We start from the raw sequence: 22759 nt of genomic DNA, 5'->3' as shown, positions 1-22759 counted from the left end.
AGAATGATCAGATGGCCCGACTGACTGACTAAGCTCTGACGCCGATTCAACGTGTCGAATCGGCCGAAAAGAAGCCATCGAGGACCAACTTCAGCCGACGGTGCGGAACACACTGAGAAAACTTGGCTTGTGCTCCACGATAAAAGGTGGGAAGGCTTGTCTGACACCCTCACACTCACCTTAAAGGGTTAGTTCACCCAAAAATGAAATTTCTGTCATTAAGTACTCACCCTCGTGTCGTCCCAAACCAGTAAGACCTTCGTTCATCTTTGGAACACAAATTAAGATATTTTTGATGAACCACACATAGGCAGCAATGTCATTGCACCTTCTGAGGTCCAGAAAGGTAGTAAAAACATCGTTAAAATAGTCCATGTGACTACAGTGGTTCAACCTTAATGTTATGAAGCGGCAAGAATATTTTTTGTGCGTAAAAACAAAACAAAAATAATGACTTTACAATTAATAACAAGTTGAACTGTTGTCATACGCAGTCGATGTAGTGAATGCAGTGCAGGCTTCCGTGTTTACGACCGAACGCCGGCTCATTACTGGCCGAAGCTGCACACGTGAGCAGCACAATGCATGCGTGTGATGCTGACGCAGGAGCTGGCCAACAATGAGCCGGAGTTCGGATGTAAACACAGAAGCACTGCCCTGTGTTCACTATGTCAACTGTGTATGACAACAGTTCAAATGTTCCATAGGAAAAAAAAAAAAAAATGCAGCTATTTGCAAAACTTTCATTTTGTCAGGCACACTCTGTTTTAAAGGTTGACCAAAGTAATGTTGACCATGCTCAGTTTAATCACTGATTCCACCCTGCTTATAATTGCGACTATGACACAGCTAGTCTTGACTTATTTTTAGGATTCATATTTTCACATATCATATGGAATGTATTTAATAATTTGTAGGGCTTGTGCTGTATACTTTATGGATAGCTTGGTTAATCTGGCCAATAAAAAACTATTAAATACAACTCTTCCTTTTTATTATACAAATTTGTAAATTTATACAACTGATCCGAGATTAGATAAAAATCATAAAGACACTGGTTCATGTGCTCCAGATATTGTCCCATAGTGGCAGACAATTGAAATTTCAACACGTTTCGAAACGGTTATGACATCACAAAGCCTTTCCTGAAATCATGTGACTTTGGCAGTTTGATTAACAGCTCCAAATCCCTGATGATTCGCAAAGGTTTGAAGTTTCACAAAGCAGTGTTTCAAAAGTGCCCATCACTAGCCCAGCATAGTCTGTTGTTTCACTGGAAGATCAAGTTATTATAAGTATATTAAGTTATGATATTTTAAATAAAAATTACGAGGTCAAAAATACGTTTTAAAACATGAAACACATGCATGGATGAATTATTCACAATAACATGCATTCAGAAAATAGAAAATAAATAGGTGTATTTTCATTTCATACCAACTTTAAGGTTAGACTAGTAGTTTATTTAACCGCATACTTAACTTCCAACAAATTCTTAATATTTACTATGTACTTTCTGAGACAGGTTGATATTACTTAAAATGGAAGTTTGAGTCTACCTTTCAAAAATTAGTTGGCACAGCTATCTACGGAACTTGAGAAAACTAAAAAATGCTTTGCTTCTTTTTTATTTTATTTTATTTTATTTATTTTTTTTACAGTGAATGATTTCTGTGAACAGATTTTCAGTGAAAGAGCACAAGCTAGTCTTATAAAATGGCGGACGCCAACAGTTGCTACGGTAGGATTGGTCAGTAACCTTTTTAAGGCGGGACTTAATGCAGGGTCAATTGTTTTGCAGTTCTAATACATGACATCAGTATCAGAAGTGTTTTCTGACCACAGCTTGTCTGACAAGCTTATCTCTAGTGGGCAGAAGTTTCATTTTGAGGCTGCCCATCCATCTGTTCCTCACATTCATCCTCATGCTGGCATGAGGAGAGCCTACAGGGCCTTCACAGAAGGTCAGCTTGCATCTTCTCTGGCATCTGACTCACAGTCACCTCGCTGTAGGATGTACCGATCAGCACACAGGCAGTCCTTTGAGGTGTTGTCTGTTGACAACGAGGGTCTGCCTCGGTGCAATGAAGACAAGCCCCGTGGCTGTCTGCCAGCCCATTGGAAAGTCGAGTGGAGTTGCTAGCATCCTTTTTGCAGCGTAAAGATGTTTGCCGATGAAGATCCTTCTCTCCAGGCACAGGGCTTCCCTTACATGGACTGGAACAAATTCGTCTGCGAATCTGAGCTGTGTCCCTGCTCAGAGATTTACGAAAGTTGGGCTTAAATACCAGGTACACCACAGGGTTGTAGATGGTGGAGGATTTTGCAAAGATAGCTGCCAAAGCAAAGGCTATAGGTGGGACATTATTAGATTCTCCAAATGCAGCCCACATTGCCACAACAGCATAAGGGCTCCACGCGGTCAGAAAACCAATGCATACCGCCACAGAGAGCTAAAAGAGAAACAGAAATAACTCGTGAGAACATTTCCACATGTTCTGGAGAAAACATCTAAATGGGTCATCCTTCATTTGTGGTGACAGATGGTGTCCCTTATCTTTGCTACAGTAGAAATTATTTTAATTGTCAATAAAACATGAAAACATATATTCAAACATATATTTAACATGTCTGTAGTGTTACCATAATGGGAAATGACACTTTAAGTAAACAGGGAAATATATTTGGAGTACTTCTTGTTTGTATAGGTAATTGAAAGTGACGGTTGCTCTTCTTTCTTAATAAGTTCCATAAATTTTGCTAGTTTTTTGACAACATCATGTTTCAAACGTTATTACAGTCTGTGGTGCTTGCATATTTATAATATTTAGAATCAAAATTATAATATAGTATATAATGTTATTAATACTTCCAAAATACCCACTGACCTTGAAACTAGCACAATGGTAGCCTCCATTTTATTTACCTTGAAAGACAGTAAGACTACAGACAAACAATAAAATGATTTGTTAACAGGATTTAATTAAAATTACTTGAAAACTGAATTGTCATTAAGCTTTCATTTTGGATCTACCTTGTGGAAACTATTTTAAAAAGCATATCCATAAAGTTTATTATTATGTAAGAATGACAAATATTTGGGCTAATTTCTGCCTCTCATTTGTCACTTCAAATAAAGCACAACCCAATATACACACAGATTAAAGATCTTCTCTGACTCTGCATGTGTAATGACGTGTAATTTTTCCCTACCCTTAAGGTAGGGACCGACGGCAAAGAACTAGCGCTGATGTAAGCCGACTGTGGTGTTGCCTCGCGTCGCCTGTGTCATGGCAAAAACACTGCACAGACTACAGCCGATGGCCAACTAGCACGTACGTTCTGCGCCTGCGTGAGAGGACATGAAACCGGAAGGGCTAGAACTGTGGATTAGAGATGCGTGGATCAGCTCTAACATCACCCAAATCCGCTGTTGAAAATAAATCTTTCACCTGCCACCCAACTGAATCTATGATTTAGATATGTGCACTCGATTGTCACATTACAATTATTCTAATTCTCAGTGATAAGCATGATGAATAAATATGAGTAAATTCAGAGTAATTTGCATGTAAAATGGACCTTCCAGAAAACTCTCCTACAGATTCACAAACGCTTCGTAAACATCAGATTTACGTGTTTCATGAATGAGGCCCAGTATTTTTCTTTCCTTCCATTTGTTTTTAATTCACCTTTTTGAAATTTCTCTAGGATCTGTTTTTTCTCCATTGCTGCTTAAACAAGTGGACCCCTGCAACTGCGTAGCTTAATGAGATTCTGCAAATTAGTGCCTGACGAAGCTTTAAACTTTAAGCTTTAAACATGTTAATATTTCCATCATTACGTTTGAAAACACTTTTATCAGAATAATTTCTGTTAAGCTTGTGTATATTTTTAGTTAAAGCTGTTAAGTTATTAAGAAATATCTCATGTAGGTTTTTTACTTTGTGTTTTATATAATGACCACTAGGCATATTCTCTAGGCATATGTTTTCCTTGACTGGTACTCCCTGAAGATATGTTGTTGTTGAAAATAAAAGAGTGATGCATGTTTGTTGCATATAGCCATGAAATGAGAGTTCTGTGTCTTTATTAAAATCAACACATTAATAATTTATCTCACCCGCAACCTACCAGCAATTAATTGGAATGTTATTTTTTATTACTTGGGCCGCCTGACCCACGGATTATCCGTAGTGTCCATGTATATAACCGCAATTCGCGCATCACAATTGTGGATATACAAAGCAAGCAGCGCATTACACCAGTCTCACTCATAACAGACGGATTCGTGTAGCTTTTTCAATTATGTCTGCTAAGTTGTCACTGACATTGTCAGCCCTTGGTTATTATTAAAATAATCCACTGTTCAATTGAGATAAAATGACAACAATGACAAGTGTCTGTAGTGTGTTCCCTCTTTGCTTTTGTCAGTTCCATATTTGCTAAGCTGAACAGCCAATCAGAGTGATCTCTCTCACCGACGAGCTCCACCGCCGATTTGACATGCAGAATCGGTGCAGAACACACCAAAGATGTTTAAGCAGCAAGATGTAGGTGACTTTGTTTCTTCAGTAGAACACAAATGATGATTTTTAACTCCAACCATTGCGGTTTGTCAGTCGTATAATGCTTGTCAATGGTAACTCCATCTATAAGAGTCAAAAAAACATGCACAGACAAATCCAAATTAAACCCTGCGGCTCGTGACAACACATTGATGTCCTAAGACACGAAACAATCAGTTTGTGCAAGAAACCGAACAGTATTTATATCATTTTTTACATCTGTCTCACACTCATTCAAGTATAAGCGCGAGAAATCACTTCCGTCATCAGAACGCGTTTTCAGACCTCACCAACCGGATGCACAAGGCAGTTGGACATAGTGGTGTTTTAGAGGTAAAAAATGATATAAATACTGTGCAGTTTCTTGCACAAACCGATCATTTCGTGTCTTAGGACATCAATGTGTCGTCACGAGCCGCAGGGTTTAATTTGGATTTGTCTGTGCATGTTTTTTTGACTCTTATAGATGGAGTTACCATTGACAAGCATTATACGACTGACAGACCGCAACGGTTGGAGTTAAAAATCATCATTTGTGTTCTACTGAAGAAACAAAGTCACCTACATCTTGGATGCCCTGGGGGTAAGCAGATAAACATTTTTGGGTGAACTATCCCTTTAAACAAGGCCAGACATTGCCTGAGGGCCGATTGTAAGCTAGGTGTGTCCCAGTCTTTCAGTACTGACTCTGTGATGTTTTACCCTCTCACCTTCACAATGAGGATGTGTGCATTTGTCGTCTTGGTCTGTGGTGACACATGTTGCTGTACTGCCTGCCGTGACCCTCGTACGGTGATGAGGATCAGGATGTAGGACAGTAAGATGATGGTAAGAGGCAGGGCGTAGCAGAAGAGGAACAGGCAGATAATATACGACATGGACAAAGCGTCCTGGCCTGGTGCATACCTGAAAGTTGAATAGAGAACAGGACCTTAGAATTGTCCCTACATTTTTATTCATTACAGTGTCCCTGATATGCCCTTGTTCACATGCCCAGTGTGTTGGTGTCACTGGGACACCTGACTGAGATTTATTGGGGGCGAATGAACCACAGGCCCAGTGGCTTAATGAATAAGGCACTTGCCTCCTAAACCAGTGATTGTGGGTTCAAGCCCAATCTGGGGTGGGTTTAAGCAGAGTGATTAAAGAGCATAATCCAGAGGTCTTGACTTATTTCCAGGTCTTACTTGAAGCACTATGACAAATCAGTCATTGTTTAGCCAAACATTATATATGAAAAAGGAACACTTAATGTGGGCCTAAAGTCAGGTTGTTTTGAAGATACCTGGATATGGGATCTCTTCTAAGGTAAGCAGAATGGTACAGTGGGAACATGCTGGGCACATAACCCAAAGGTCAATGGATCAAAACCATCATCTGCTATGGCCTTGTATGACATTGTTAACTTATAAAAATGCCCAGACCCCAAATAAGGATTGAATTCCACTGTACAGGTGTAAAACACAAAACCTTTGAATCCCGGAACCGATGCAATACTGCATTAATGTTCTGAGAAGCTGTTGAAGTAGCCATCCCTCTAGATCAACTCTAGTCCTCGGGACCCACCTCCCAGAATTTTTGAGATGCTTTCCTATTTAACAAGATGATGAGTTGAAATAGGTGTTTCAATTAGTGAGACATCTAAAACATTCTGGGGAAGGGTCCTGAGGACTGGAGTTGAGAAACACTGATCTAGATGACTGTGTTTGCTGGCCTTGTTCAAATGCCCAAGTTGTTGGTGTCACTGGGCCACCTGACTAAGACTAAGAATTATTGGAGACAAATGAGCCATAGGCCCAGCTGCCTAATGGATAAAGTCTCCTAAGCCAGAGGATTGTGGGTTTGGGTCCCACCTGGGGTGGGTTTAAGCAGAGTTGTGCAGAAGAAGCATGCTGGGCCCATAATGCAGAAGTTGATTAATCAAAACCATTCTCTACTAAGCCTTCTTTACTTGCATAGATACCAGGTCTTACTCGAAGACAAACTACCACAGCAATATGCTAAATTGGTGATTGTTTTTGCCAAACCGTATCTATGAAAAATCAACAGTTAATGTGGGTCTAAACACAAGCTGTTTTGAAGACAACTGGGTATGGGATCGGGTTTAAGATGAGCAGAGTGGCACAGCGAAAGAGTGCTAGTCCCATAACCCAGAGGCCGATAGTTTGAAATCATCATCTGCTTTGGATAAAAAGCAAAACCTCTTAGACCTGGAACTTATGCAATACTGCATGAATGTTCTGAGAAGCTGTTCATTGATCACATGCATCAAACTCCGCTCCTGGAGGGCCACTGTCCTGCAGAGTATAGCTCCAAACAGCTCCAAAACACCTGCCTGGGAGTTTCTAGTAACCCAAAGACCTTGATTAGCTGGTTCAGGTGTGTTTAATTAGGGTTGGAGCTAAAGTGGCCCTCCGGGAACTGAATTTGACACCCCCGATATAGATGATTAAGTTTGTTGGCTTTGTTTAAATGCCTAGCATGTTGGTATCACTAGACCACCAGAACGAGACTGAGAATTATTGGGGAAAAATAGGCATTAGCCCCAAACCAGGGTTCAGTTCTTATCTGGGGTGAGTTTAAGCAGAGTGTTGTGGCCTAATCTATGAAAAGCAGTTAATGTGGGTTCTGAACTCACATGCTGTTTTGAAGACACCTGGGAATGGGAGCTGTTTTACGGCAAGCAGAGTGTTGCAGTGGAAGCATGCTGGAATTATAGGGTGCTTCTCATTTCTTATTTGTGCATCCTCGTTTCCTTACTTCGCATCTTAGCTCCACCCCCTTAGGGTGTGAGGAAAGGATACACCCATGTATCCTCGCTCTTGACTCCTCAGGAAGCTTCCTCGCTCCTCGCGGTGCAATTAGAGAATTGAGATGCCTTCAAGATGGCTGAGTTCGATTGGTTTCCAGGTCACGAGCTGGAGGACGTAGGAGCAAGGAAACGAGGAAGCATCAATTTGAGTATTGAGAAGCACCCATAGAGTGCTGCAGGGATGACAGTTTCTAGGCCAACCCTTAAGTTAGCATTACCCTGGTTCACTTGACAAAAAAAAGTTTTGCTTTAAAGTATAAACACAATGGGCCTCATTCATGAAACACGAGCAGAACAAATTTTTTTTGTAATCGTTCGTAAAGCCGTTCTGACATAAATTTTCGGATTCATGAAAATCTTCCGACTTTTGAAAAGTCGGTTGGTACATGCACTATGTAGCCTACCATGACAATTTTTCACGAGTTTGTTTGCCCTGTCTTGAGCTCAGAGTTCAACTTTGGGTAAAACTTTTGGAAAAAACGCTGCGCCTCCAAAGCGCTCTCAATCACCCCCAGTTGGCCGTTTTCAGAAGAGCACCAGGCATTTTTTTTTCAGCTGGCTAGAAACACTTTGGTGGACACACCTTAATTGAATATTTATTGTTAGGCATATGGCCTATTAGTCTCTTTTGCATTTATGCAATATACTAGAGCCAAACCTGAGAAGGGAGTCCGGAAGTTTTCACAGCGTTAGTTGTAATTCATAGGCGGGGTTTATGCTAATTGTGAATGAGCGTGCACATGCCCTAATTACGAAGGATTGGAATTTATTAACATACACGCGTTTAACTATCAAATCTGATTTTTACGAAGCTTGTGTGAATTTTTGGGAAGGTCTATTTTACGCGCAAACTACTCAGAATTTACTCATATATTTACGAAAGTTTGATGAATGAGGCCCAATGAGGCTGTAAAAAGGGACTAGTGAATAAATGAGTTTACCCATTCAGTATAATGACATTTAATGTCTCATACACCCTTTGTAGTTCCATTTAGCCACTTGTAAGCAACTACCTTTTTCAAGACATGTAAAAGTTTTAAAAAAAATTACAAGTTTCTGTTAACCACAAACCTTATTTCAGGCATTTAAAGGGTTAGTTCACCCAAAAATGAAAATTCTGTCATTAATTACTCACCCTCATGTCGTTCTACACCCGTAAGACCTTCATTCATCTTCGGAACACAAATTAAGATATTTTTGATAAAATCTGATGGCTCAGTGAGGCCTCCATTGCCAGCAAGATAATTAACACTTTCAGATGCCCAGAAAGCTACTAAAAACATATTTAAAACAGTTCATGTGACTACAGTGGTTCAACCTTAACATTATGAAGCAACGAGAATACTTTTTGTCTGCCAAAAAAAAAAAAAAAAAAGACTTTATTCAACAATATCTAGTGATGGGCGATTTCAAAACACTGCTTCATGAAGCTTCGAAGCTTTACGAATCTTTTGTTTCGAATTGAAATTTCGAAATACTTATGACGTAACGAAGCCTTGTTTACTGAAATCACGTGACTTTGGCAGTTTGGTACATGCTCCGAACCACTGATTCAAAACAAAAGATTTGTAAAGCTTCGAAGCTTAATGAAGCAGTGTTTTGAAATCGCCCATCACTAGATATTGTTGAATAACGTTGTTATTTTGTTTTGTTTGTTTGGCACACAAAAAGTATTCCCGTCACTTCATAACATTAAGGTTGGACCACTGTTCTCACATGAACTGTTTTAAATATGTCTTTAGTAGCTTTCTGGGCATTGAAAGTGTTAATTATCTTGCTGTCAATGGAGGCCTCACTGAGCCATCGGATTTTATAAAAAATATCTTAATTTGTGTTCCGAAGATGAATGACAGTCTTACGGTGTGGAACGACATGAGGGTGAGTAATTAATGAGAGAAATTTCATTTTTGGGTGAACTAACCCTTTAACCAAAACCTATGAATACAAACCCATTGACTTTGGGATGATGATGGAACCAGAAGTGCAAAAATGCTTACACACTTCCGAGTTTTAGAACTCATTCCTGCAGAACTCTATTCAACAGTCCTGGAACTATAGCAATATTGCATGAATGTTCTGAGAAGCTGTTGAAGTAGCCATTCACCTAGACGACAGGGTTTGCTGGCCTTGTTCGTATTTCCAGCTTGTTGGTTTCACTGGACCATCTGACCAATCCTGCTCCTGGAGGACCAACTAATCCTGAAAACCTTCATTAGCTCTTTCAGTTATGTTTAATTAGGGTTAGAGCTAAACTCTGCAGGATAGAGTTTATCCAAGAGGAAGTTTGGACACCCCTGCTATAGCTACTGTATATAGCAAAGGTGCCCAATCCTGTTCCTGGAGAGCTACCTTCTTGTAGAGTTTAGTTCCAACCCTACTCCAACACTTAATTAGCTGGTTTAGGTGTGTTTGATTAGGGCTGGAGCTGAATTTTGCAGGAACCTTCAGATCTCAAGGAACAGCATTGGGCACCCCTGCTATATAGCATGAATGTTCTGAGAAGCTGTTCAGAACATTCACTCAGATGACTGTGTTTGTTGGCCTTGTTCAAATGCACAGCATTTGTCACTGAGCCACCTGACCGAGACTCAGAATTATTGGGGACAAATAATTCACAGAATAATTTTCCTGTCTACACTCCACTATCCTATACACAAAGGCAACAAAATCTAAAAATAGAATCCTAAAAAAGAATGTAGTTATTTTGTTAGAGTGCAGCCATGTGAGCTCAATAGAACATGCAGTGCATTAGATTACTTTAAAATGTGTGTCATTTTTTGATGTTAAAATACTTTATCCTATCCCAGTTTAATTTGCAACTATAAATAAGCCATTTGTAGGCTGACTTTCTGTGGCACTATAAAAACTATCAAAGTGATCACATTTACAGTTTTCCCTTGGCAGATGATAAAACAGGCAAAAGATTCAATATACTTGCATTTACAGAGGAACCTGAGCCATAAAGAGACCAGAATATCACTCTCTAGATAAGATAGGGCTCTTTTGATTTGGGTAAGTAGGTAACCACCCAAACACACTTAAGAAAATACTCAGAACACCTAAATAACTACAATGCCCTTTACCCAGGCAATCACACAGAACACACTATGTTGCAGCAAGTGATGATGCCACTAATTACACACATCACCTTTAGGCTGACTTTTTGGCTTTGCTGTGGTTGGTTTTCTGAGAATCCTTTAATGTTTCCATTAACATCCTTCCAGGCACTTACCAGTCTATGCAGCATGCTGTCCCATAGGGTTCAGGGCCATAGTGACCCCAATTTGCCAAGGGACCAATAGCAAACACCATGGCATAGCACCACACCCCCACAATCATCAGACAGGCGTGAGAGTAGGAGAATTTGTTTCCTGTTAAAGGAAAGCAAACACATGGAAGCATTAATTTAGCACAAAGTATTGATCGCTTTCAAATGTTTTTATGCTGTGTTGGAGAACATTACAGTACTTTTAAACTAGAGATTAGAAACAGAAATTCAAAAATGAAACATTTTGAAGCCTTTTTTAAAGATTTTTTTTTAACAGTAAACTGTTAGAATCACACCACTTCCTGTTGCCCTAAATCCATTTATTTCCTACATGCTCTTATGAGGGAAGTATTCTGTACCAAGAAAGCTATGCTGTGGTAAGATGAGTTATCAAACATCAGTCATCCTTATTCTTGCAATGTTGTAAAAGTACACAAATAAATTCTAGAATAACAGTTCTTTTTTTATTTTAAATGCTTACCTTTTGTAAAGGAAACCATAGAACGTCAAAGTCATAAACAATAGTGGGTAACACTTTATAATAACTGCATGCTATGAAGCATTAGTTAAAGGGGACATATAATGCCCCTTTTACAAGATATAATATATGTCTCTGGTGTCCCCAGAATGTGTCTGTGAAGTTTCAGCTCAAAAACGTGCCTTTTTGTGTGTGTCCCTTTAAATGCAAATGAGCTGCTGCTCCCGGCCCCCTTTCCAGAAGAAGGCGGAGCTTTAACAGCTCGTGCTTCAGATGCTCAACAACAACAAAGCTGGAGAATCTCACGCAGCCAAAATGACAATTGTTAGTAAGGGTGTTCAACCTTACATTGTTCAAGTCAGACACTGATGGAGAGACTCAGGAAGAAATTACAACTTTTAGAATGAAACTGGACGTTTCTGAATGGTTAGTGGATAAATTTATGTAGTTGCTGTGGAGTTGATTCAGCTCATCGACTAGTACTAACAACTCTTCCTCTTCTCTAAAGCAGCCCAACAAGGCCTCACCCCTTTGTTGCATGTTCTCGGGGGCAGGGTTTATGTAAATTTTAGGGTTAGTAATGTCACTAACCCGGGAAATTCTTTAAAAGAAAGAATGCAGATGTTGTTTATGCTCAAACAGCAACATTACACACTAACTAAAGTTACAAAAGTGAAATCATAATCATCCACCCCTTTAACATTAGTAAATAGTTAATTCATCATTTATAAAGCATTAATAGACATTAATAAGCAATTTATAAATACAGCTATAAATGCTTTGTTCTTGATTTATAAGCATATAATGTGTTTAATAATTGTATTTTCATACTTTATTAATGATCAATTTATCATTTCTAAATTAAGTATTACATTATTTACAAACCAGTTATTTAGGAGCTGTCAGTGGTTCATAAGATCATTTATAAAATGTAAGTAAATGATTAATAAACTATTGAAATGTACATTTATACATCTTATTGAGATGAATGGGAATGCACTACTTGGTTACACCCAACAGTATACTAGCTTATAATACATACTATATTACTCTCTCACATCTCTCAGGTGCAGAGTTAAAGAACCACAACTTATCTGGCAACATGCCTTCTAAAGTCTTTCACTGCATCCCAAATGTGTTTGCTTCTCTTCCACCCACAGAATCCATCTGTTCACCTGCTGTCCTTTTTGCCATCATAATCTCTGTTCTCAAGCTGCTGATAAACTGCCCAATTTGAATTATCTCCTCTCTCCCACACACACCTTCATCTTTTCAAGTCAATCAAAAGTTGAAACTGACAAAACTAATGAACTCTAATGAGGCCAACTGCTCCTGTCCATACGTGGGAGTATTGACCAGAAGCCGAACAGACACTGGGCATCTAGACCCTGATGAAAATGAGAATATCCAGTGAACACATTCGAGAAAGCCATAAGGTAATGAATTTCCCTTTAGGGTGCATCACGGCAGGACAGAAGGGTTGCATGCAGCTGCATCCGATTCTTAATTAAGATAGGGAGGAGGGCTAGGGAGGAAGACAAATGTATTCTGGTGTGAAAGGTGTCGAGGAAGAATACCGTAGTTCGGGAAGCAGACTTTGAGGCAGCAGACGGACGACAGAGCAGTGAGATTTGTCAGGCTGGATAAGCCGAAGAGGACGCCACATACAGCATAACATAAACATGTCAGCTCTCCAAACAACCACCTGAGAGAATGAGAGAGATTTGCATTTACATTTACATTTATGCATTTGGCAGACTGAGCGAGGCAAGTAAAAAAATCAAGGTACAATGTTTGTGTTTTCTACGAAGACCCTAGAGACATGCTGATGGAAAAAAAAATATGAGATGGGAGGAAAAATTATATGTCAATGCAATAGGTCAAGTTTTGAATGTCACACAGAGACAGCATATACAGGTGCTGGTCATATAATTAGAATATCATCAAAAAGTTGATTTATTTCACTAATTCCATTCAAAAAGTGAAACTTGTATATTATATTCATTCATTACACACAGACTGATATATTTCAAATGTTTATTTCTTTTAATTTTGATGATTATAACTGACAACTAAGGAAAATCCCAAATTCAGTATCTCAGAAAATTAGAATATTACTTAAGACCAATACAAAGAAAGTATTTTTAGAAATCTTGGCCAACTGAAAAGTATGAACATGAAAAGTATGAGCATGTACAGCACTCAATACTTAGTTGGGGCTCCTTTTGCCTGAATTACTGCAGCAATGCGGTGTGGCATGGAGTCGATCAGTCTGTGGCACTGCTCAGGTGTTATTAGAGCCCAGGTTGCTCTGATAGTGGCCTTCAGCTCTTCTGCATTGTTGGGTCTGGCATATCGCATCTTCCTCTTCACAATACCCCATAGATTTTCTATGGGGTTAAGGTCAGGTAAGTTTGCTGGCCAATTAAGAACAGGGATACCATGGTCCTTAAACCAGGTACTGGTAGCTTTGGCACTGTGTGCAGGTGCCAAGTCCTGTTGGAAAATGAAATCTGCATCTCCATAAAGTTGGTCAGCAGCAGGAAGCATGAAGTGCTCTAAAACTTCCTGGTATACGGCTACGTTGACCTTGGACCTCAGAAAACACAGTGGACCAACACCAGCAGATGACATGGCACCCCAAACCATCACTGACCGTGGAAACTTTACACTGGACCTCAAACAATGTGGATTGTGTGCCTCTCCTCTCTTCCTCCAGACTCTGGGACCTTGATTTCCAAAGGAAATGCAAAATTTACTTTCATCAGAGAACATAACTTTGGACCACTCAGCAGCAGTCCAGTCCTTTTTGTCTTTAGCCCAGGCGAGACGCTTCTGACGCTGTCTGTTGTTCAAGAGTGGCTTGACACGACAGCTGAAACCCATGTCTTGCATACGTCTGTGCGTAGTGGTTCTTGAAGCACTGACTCCAGCTGCAGTCCACTCTTTGTGAATCTCCCCCACATTTTTGAATGGGTTTTGTTTCACAATCCTCTCCAGGGTGCGGTTATCCCTATTGCTTGTACACTTTTTTCTACCACATCTTTTCCTTCCCTTCGCCTCTCTATTAATGTGCTTGGACACAGAGCCTCTTTTGCATTGACCTTTTGTGTCTTGCCCTCCTTGTGCAAGGTGTCAATGGTCGTCTTTTGGACAACTGTCAAGTCAGCAGTCTTCCCCATGATTGTGTAGCCTACAAAACTAAACTGAGAGACCATTTAAAGGCCTTTGCAGGTGTTTTGAGTTAATTAGCTGATTAGAGTGTGGCACCAGGTGTCTTCAAAGTTGAACCTTTTCACAATATTCTAATTTTCTGAGATACTGAATTTGGGATTTTCCTTAGTTGTCAGTTATAATCATCAAAATTAAAAGAAATAAACATTTGAAATATATCAGTCTGTGTGTAATGAATGAATATAATATACAAGTTTCACTTTTTGAATGGAATTAGTGAAATAAATCAACTTTTTGATGATATTCTAATTATATGACCAGCACCTGTATGTACATATACACATTGTTATAGGAGCTTGTTTGTGTATCTCACAATTACAACTTTATTTCTAGAAATTGCGATTTTATATGGAAAAAGGTTTTCATATATTGTTGATTCTAGTACTAGCACAAAAAACAAGACATATTCTGATTGTCATGATAACAGCAAAGTCTAGCACTGTGTCTCAACCGTCTGCAACACGATAAAATGACAAGCGAATCACTGTGCTGTTGGTTATTAGTAGATGTTCCTACTCAACTGCAGTGTTCAACTGTATAAAGTTTGTCATGTTGTGGCACAGTGTTAGGCAGTTCTGCTGCAGCTTTAGTCCTGTGTCAATGAAATGGCACATCAGAGCTGCCTTAGACTTGGTCTCTGATACTATGGGGTTGGCATATTTTAGCACAGATTTCTTGTGGCATCTGCCTACTTGTGAGCAAAGGCTGATGGAATCGCCAAGGGAAAGAGTGTAACTGTCATTCCAAGGTCACTGATAGATAAATTTATTATGAAGAACTCTGCCGGCTTCAGAGATGATCTCTTACGATACGCAACAAGGAGCAGGATGCCATTTCCCAAAAGTGACAGAATACCTGAAAAGAGAAAGAAATGCATTAAGTGAACAGTCACTACCACAAGCAGTTTATCCTTGTTCTAACCCCCTGCATCCTATTTTACTGTTTGCTCTGACAGCTTGGCAAGAAGTAAAACTGCAATGATTTATTCTGGCACTTTACGATTCGAAGCCGTTTTTTAAACTGCCGTATGTCCTCTTACTCTGTTTGCCAGTGATCTCTGAATGTTTAATCTAACATCCCTTGATAATTTAATGTTCGCAATACAGTATTGTGAACATGAAAGTATCCTCCCCTCTTCAAGGTGACTCCTGGTGCCATAACAGGTCCATATTATGAGGGTTAGAGTCTTGACCAGCAGAGGGACAGACCTCCAGGGCAGAGCAGAGCAGATGGAGCAGGACAGACATGTTCACAAGTCCCTAAAGGCCAAGGCCAAGTCAAGTCTCAAGCCTTTGATGTCCAAGTCAAGTCTCAAGTCTTTGAGGTCCAAGTCAAGTCTCAAGCTTTTGAGGTCTAAGTCAATCTCAAGTCTTTGTTCTATTTTTAGTGATAGTTCTTTCAGCACAAGCACAATAAAGCACACAAAAAGTATTACTTAAATCATTAATTTAATTTTTATAATTTTTTTTGAAAAGGACATGGAAACATTCTTGAAAATGGACAGCAAGCAAGCCTCTTGACAGCTGATCAACACCACAGCTCCTCTTTGGATTAATTGATTGCTTTTTAAATTAAATGACACAAAGATTATCAGAAGGTAAGACTTGGCTATATTGTTACTGTTTGTTCATTTATATAACAGAATTTTTCCAATGGGTGATGAATATGCGTGCCTACAGATGTGTCACGCGCAATATAACGCTGGCTTGGTGTGTTTGCTGCAGCACATGTTGATAGGGAATGAATGAATTAAGAATGAATAGTAAAATGTAGTGTTTCTTGCTGTCATGTGGGGTAATAAAGAGAGAACATAATCAGAAATGTCTTCAAGTCCAAGTCTCCAAGTTCAAGTCTCGAGTCAGTTGTTCACGAGTCCAAATCAAGTCACAAGTCATTTTTTTCGACTGTTCACAAGTCCAAGTCAAGTTGCAAGTTTTTTTTTTTTGTGTGTGACTTAAGTTCGACTCAAGTCCAAGTCGCAGACTTGAGTTTCCATCTCTGGAGCAGGATACTACCAGAGTGGAGCAGATGGAGCAGGAGACCACCAGGGTGGAACAGAAGGAGCAGGATACCACCAGGGCAGAGCAGAAGGAGCAGGAAACCACCAAGGTGAAGCAGACAGAACACCAGACCACTAGAAAGGGTTATGGATCTTGCAGCGGAATTTATTGCCATCGCCCATGAAGGGCTTCCTGTTTAGGAATATAATGCTCTCTTTTGCCTGCTCACCCAGGGCTCTCATTTTGATGATAAAACTCTCAAATCATTATACTGGGTTGGTGCAAATTATTATAGCCCGCTGGACTTACCTGAAATTAGTAAAGGAACATGGAGATAAGCCTTACTTTAGTGTCTGGAATGCACGTACCCCCTGTTGATTTTGTCCAATACTGCAACTACTGATAATGAGCCTGAGCCCAACGCAGACCGAGAGACCCAGCAAATGTACGCTATGGACCCTGTGCCTGAGCCAATGCCAGCAACGGAGCCAGAGCCTGCAGCCTCATCCATCCCTAAAACAAAGCCTGCTGTCCAGTTTGACCAGGTGTGTTAGCTGGTTTATAATCTGTGCCAGTGGGAGTTCTAGTGGATCTGGATGACGAAGAGTGGCTTATTGACTTGGATTCAGCAAAGCCATTTCCCTCTCTTGTCCCCACCCAAGAACCTCTTCCTCCTCTGGTGGTCCAGTTCAGTCTCTTCTTCTTCATCGTTACTGATGGTCCCACACAGTCTCCCGTTCCCTCCTCCTCCAAGTAAGCCATCAAGTTCTTCGATGTCGGCTATGCTGGTCTCATATGGCTCCTTGGCTCCTCCACCGACCAGACCAGTGATGTTACAATACCTTAAGCCTTCCCGGTCTTCAGCTCGGTCTTCCTCGTTCCTCCGGCTCCACCTTGGTCAGTCGTTGCTCTACCTCTGCCACAGTCTTCCAGGCCATGGGTCACCATCATCCTGGCTGGATTCTGGTGGTCATTCTGCTCCGCTCTGATGGTCTTCTGTTCCGCCAGTCCTGACACTCCCTCCCCTAAGACTTTCATTCTCCTTCCTCCTATGCTGGTTTAGTTTAGGCATCAGGAGCTGCCTTCTGGAGGGGAAGGAGTTATATCATGTTCTGTTGTAGTTTCAGTTTCATTTTCATGGACTTTTTTGTGCATTATTTCCTGTTTCCTTTGTTGCTATTTTCCCCCTTATCATTGGTTGTCATGGTTATTCATTGATTCATTGATTATCTCACACCTGTTTTGTATTCAGTTAATTACCTTGTGTGTATTTTCTCAGTTCTTTCAGTTCTTTGTCTAGTGTTGGTTTTGTTTTACGCATAATGTTTATAATGTTTAATTTGTTTCTGTATTGGATATCTTTCTGTTGTTTTATTTAATAAATGTTTATGCTGCTAAAGATCTGCTATGCCTCACCTTGTTATCTTCTTCATCATAATGTGACAAGAGTATTAATAGACTGTTAGGATTAGTAGAATAAGTTGACATGTACTTGCAAATTTACTTATAGTCAGCAGAATGTCTGTTGGGGAGCATCAAAAGTGTTAGCAGATATTAAGCAGACTGGTACTTGACTATCTAAATAAAGTGTTACCTAAATTCAGTTCCAGAGTCTGAATTCAGGTAGCTAGCAGAATTCACTTTAATAATACTTTAAACTTGAATTTAAGGAAGTTGAATGAAACACAACTGTTTAGTTGTGATGTCAATTGCCATGGGTTCCCTCAGAAATTCCATGTGGGTTTTTCAGAATGATGGTTTTGGTTTTATGATTCAGATTTATTAATGTTCAGTTCATCAAGCATGTAACCTCACATCCTGTAATGCTTATTTAGCAATGCTGTAATGTGATTAAACCTCTGTCAATATCTTGGGATGTTTCATGTAATTATTGCATGCTATTTAGACATTTCAAGGTCATCCCCAAGAGCAAATCACAGCTAACCATTCAAGGAATGGCAGTTTAGCAGCAATATGAGAGACCATCAGACTAATGATTAAGGTTATATTTTAAAAGCTGCGTGCTCTTATTCTAATGTGAAGAACATTTTGCTTTCTAGGTCAATGGCATTTTTTGTCCTATCTATTAATTTATTCAAACACACATTAAAAATTTAATTCATACAACAAATACAATTACTTGAATACACCTCTTCTATGATAAGAATGTAAGATGAATTAAAATGATTAAATTATTAGTTTGTAGTTATATAAGTAGTTTGACATCATTATGTGGTCAAGTCATGTGGTCCAACCAACATACAGATGGAGAAAAAAATAGGACCCCTGCAGACTGTGTTCAATTCTCTTAAAACCTCAGATAAAAAAAAAAAAAAAGAAAAAAGTAAAAAATGTTTATTTTAATTTATTTCTTTTTAGAATAATGATTAGGATAGCTACACATGCATTCAAATTGTAAGGCAAACACAGTTTTTATTTTATGGCGACACCATTTAGAGTCATTAAATGTAAACTTTTGTTGAAAATGGTGACATTTTTCATAAACATATGAAACCAATATGAACAAATCATCCCATTTTTTCTCTCTCTCCCTCAAATTTCCCGTCTCTCCTAACTGCTCTATAAATAAAGACTAAAAATTCCATAAATAATATAAAAACAGTATCACTTGTAAGTGAGTGGACTCACAAAAAGTTGTGTATAAGGAACCCATGAAGACATCGTGTTCCTTTGGGATTTTGGAAACAAAAAGGGTAGTTTCCGAGGTATTTCCCATCTGCAAAGAAGATGAAAGACAAGACAAGAAGTTTAGATAAACAGTGGAAAAAGGATGAAGCTGAAACCATGGTAAAACAAGAACAAGTATAAAGCATTCATGAGTGAGCTGAGGGTTTTCAGGGCTGAATCAGGGGACTTTGTGGTTCAATGAGCTTTTTGGTGAGACCATTACAATTGAGATTAGCAGCTCATCTCTCTGTGAAAAGAGCCAGATTCCCACTCACAGCTAACGCCAACACAAAAATGTCCAGTCCTTTTGTTTTATGGAACATGTAAAGGAGGGAAAGGGAATTATTATTATTATTATTATTATTTTATTTTTATTTTTTTTAGCTCTGATGACTTTTAGAAAATAAACTCTCCTAAAACACATTGTTTTCACATAAAGCAAGAAGACTTGGAATAATGCACACAAAACATATGGACTACATTTATATTACTTTTAGGCTGTGCCTTTTGTAGCTTGAGATTTACAATTACCATCTCTCATCCTTGTGCTTCACGGATGAAAACGCATACTTGTTTGGAGAGACGTGTAGATTTTTATTTTCCGTCAGGGTAACACTTTAGTATAGGGAACATGTATTCACTATTAACTACGACTTTTCCCTAAATAAACTCCTAATTTACTGCTTATTAATAGTTAGTAAGTTAGTCGTTAAGTTTAGGTATTGGGTAAGATTAAGAATGTAGAACAAGGTCATGCAGAATAAGGCATTAATATGTGCATTTTAAGTACTAACAAATAGCCAGTATTCAAGTAATATGCATGCTAATAAGCAACTAGTTAAAAGACCCTAAAATAAAGTGTTACCAAATTATGAAGGAATTATAAAAAGTTGGCAAGTCAGTATATTATATCAAATTCAGTGACTTTCATGTAACAAAAAGAAAAAAGTTTTATTAGTTAATATTTAATTTGTTAGTTCTTATAAAAATCAACCCTTGAGACATGAATACCAGTAGATAAATAGGGAAAAGCATGAAACTAAAAACAGCAAAGTAGGAAACTGTTTGCCTGGGGAAATAGTTAATGCAGTTTAGTGGTCATTAAACCAAACATCTGACCGCGGAATGCCAGGATTGTCCAATCAGAATAAAGTATCCCAGTGAGCTGCCTTTTGCTTCTCAAAAGATAACACATTGTTTTGCTTCTGCTGCCTTTTTTCAACTAGAAGCTCACAAACACTCTCTTTGTCTCCTGTCCTTAAATTCCATAAAACACACACATGCAGGCCATTTGTGTGTGTGAATAGTTTATTCAGGATAGAGACATAAAGATGTTCATACACTGATATACCCGGAAAGCCTCTTATACTATCTATACACAACTGGAGGAGTCAATGACCAAATTGTGCAAATGGCCTACTTTCTGGAGGCTGATAGATGTCAGCTCAGCTGTTAAGAAATAGAGGAGTGATGCTTCAGCCTGTGCCTTAGGTTTAGGAACACAGTTTGTCTCTCTGTCTGTATAGTGAGTCATCTTTATACAGATGCAAGCAGATACAAATAACAACCACAGTGCAATCAGCATGAAATATTATTATAATCAGAGGTGGGAAGTAACAAAGTACAAATACTTCGTTACTGTACTTACAGTAAGTAGATTTTTCTGGTATCAGTACTTTACTTCAATATTTATTTTTCTGACAACTTTTTACTTTCACTCCTTACATTTTTACACAAATATCTGTACTTTCTACTTCTTACATTTTTAAACCAGACTCGTTACTTTCGTTTTAATCTGTATTTGTGTTCGCCATTCAATAACAAATGTCTAATAAATCATGACTCGTTTAGTCTTGACTGACAACGCGATTCGGATCGCGCGCGCTCCGCCCCTCCGTCAAACGGTTTCGATCAGAGTATTCGAGACTCGAGAATGGAGTGAAAGTGGAGCAGAGAGGCAAAACTACTGACCTGTTCAGGACTTCAAGTGCAGGTCGGTTTCATCTGTAAATAGGCTATTGTAGTTTTGTCTTTGTTTACTTAAGCATTAAACTGCTATCAACTGTTAGCAGTAGCAGCTCATTAGCCCACTATCATCACTCAAAATACTGTATGCTAAAGGACATCATTATCTATTGCAGACAAATATTCACAGCGTTTATAATAGGTTTAGAGGGAGCTAGGGCAGACAACAGCACACCCCTTACGAAAATTAACGATGGTATACTACAAATAAAACCAAAAACCATGGTACTATAGTTAAACTTTGGTAACCCCACAGGCGTAGCCATCATTTCAGAAGTGAGGGGGACAGAAAAGAATTTTTTATCTGACCTTTGTCTAATTGATAGATTTTATTTATTTTTGCTTTATCTCATCTCTTTTAATTTGAAATCAGTTTGCTTCTACAAATGCTTGTTTGTTTCAAACACTTGTTTGTTTCAAAGTCCTACAAACACTTGTGCATTAAGTCCTCATGGATTTTATACAATGTAAAAAAAAAAAAAAAAATCACAGAATAAAGGCAGAAAATACAGTAGCCTACCTATCAAAAGTTTGGAAACATTACAATTGAAATATGTCTCTTCTACTCCCCAAGGCTAGATTTATTTAATAAAAAAACTGCAGTAAAAACAGTAATATTGTGAAATAATATTACAATTTAAAAGATCTGTTTTCTATGTGAATATATTGTAAAATGTACAATATATGTGGTCAAAACTTAATTTTCAGCATCATTACTCCAGTCTTCAGTGTCACATGATCCTTCAGAAATCATTCTAATATGCTGATTTGCTGCTCAAGAAACATTTTTGATTATTATAAATGTTGAAAACAGTTGTTCTTCTTCATATTTTTGTGGAAACCATGATCCCATTCAAACATTTGTGGTAAGATTAAAAAAGAGAGAAATGAATACTTTTATTCATCAAGGATGCATTAAATTGATCAAAAGTGACAGTGACAATAAATGCAAATAAATGCTGTTCATTGAACTTTCTATTCATCAAAGAATCCAGAAAAATTATCATGCATCATGGTTTCCACAACAATTTTAAGCAACTGTTTTCAACACAGATAATAATCAGAAATGTTTCTTGAGCAGCAAATCAGCATATTAGAATGATTTCTGAAGGATCATGTGACACTCTAGACTGGAGTACTGTAGTTTTTTATTAAATAAATGCAGCCTTGGCGAGCATAAGAGACTTCTTTTAAAAAAACTTTAAATTAGCACTGCATCATTCATATACTTTGTCAATAAATACCTTGAGATAGCTTGAAAAACACACACACAAACCATATCTTGTCGTAATCGTGTGTTTATTGTCTTCAGGTTTCATCAGTCGGTACGTTTCTGCATTTTATTCAGCTGCTGCTAAAGCGATTAGCTGAATTACTTCTACGAAACCGTTTTGGACTTTCTGTGAAAGCGCGCTCTCTGTCTTCCAGTATGAACGAAACATATTACATGAGAGTGAGCGCCATGTTTAGATCGCCTCATTTTAGATAAGAATAAAACAACAGGTCATGCATAGACTATATTGTCTCTTTGAACTTAATTCAAGATTTATTCACATTGGCCTCTATGTGCACACACTTGTCTGAAAAAAGTACGGAGGACAAATTTACATTTTATTGAAAGTGTGGGGGACAAGTCCCCCGTGTATACGCCATGCCCAAATTAACCATGGTTTTTCCACACTAACC

At 38.6% G+C, this 22759-nt stretch overlaps 1 protein-coding gene across 1 annotated transcript in view; it reads right to left on the bottom strand.

Moving 5' to 3' along the window:
* Nucleotides 1-1623: 1623 nt before the first annotated feature.
* opn7d (opsin 7, group member d) overlaps nt 1624-22759 on the bottom strand; it is a 73698-nt gene continuing 52562 nt past the window's right edge. Inside the window, exons 2-7 of the mRNA XM_051904002.1 lie at nt 19010-19097; nt 15053-15215; nt 12704-12831; nt 10613-10751; nt 5279-5474; nt 1624-2453 (exon numbers count right to left, since the gene is read on the bottom strand). Of these exons, the coding sequence (XP_051759962.1) occupies nt 1956-2453; nt 5279-5474; nt 10613-10751; nt 12704-12831; nt 15053-15215; nt 19010-19097 (1212 nt within the window). The 3' untranslated portion in view covers nt 1624-1955. The remainder of the gene's footprint in view (nt 2454-5278; nt 5475-10612; nt 10752-12703; nt 12832-15052; nt 15216-19009; nt 19098-22759) is intronic.

Source organism: Ctenopharyngodon idella, chromosome 8, assembly GCF_019924925.1.
Source record: "Ctenopharyngodon idella isolate HZGC_01 chromosome 8, HZGC01, whole genome shotgun sequence".
NCBI lineage: Eukaryota > Metazoa > Chordata > Actinopteri > Cypriniformes > Xenocyprididae > Ctenopharyngodon > Ctenopharyngodon idella.
Note: the sequence above shows the minus strand (reverse complement) of the source record. Positions and strands in the feature narration are given on the sequence as shown.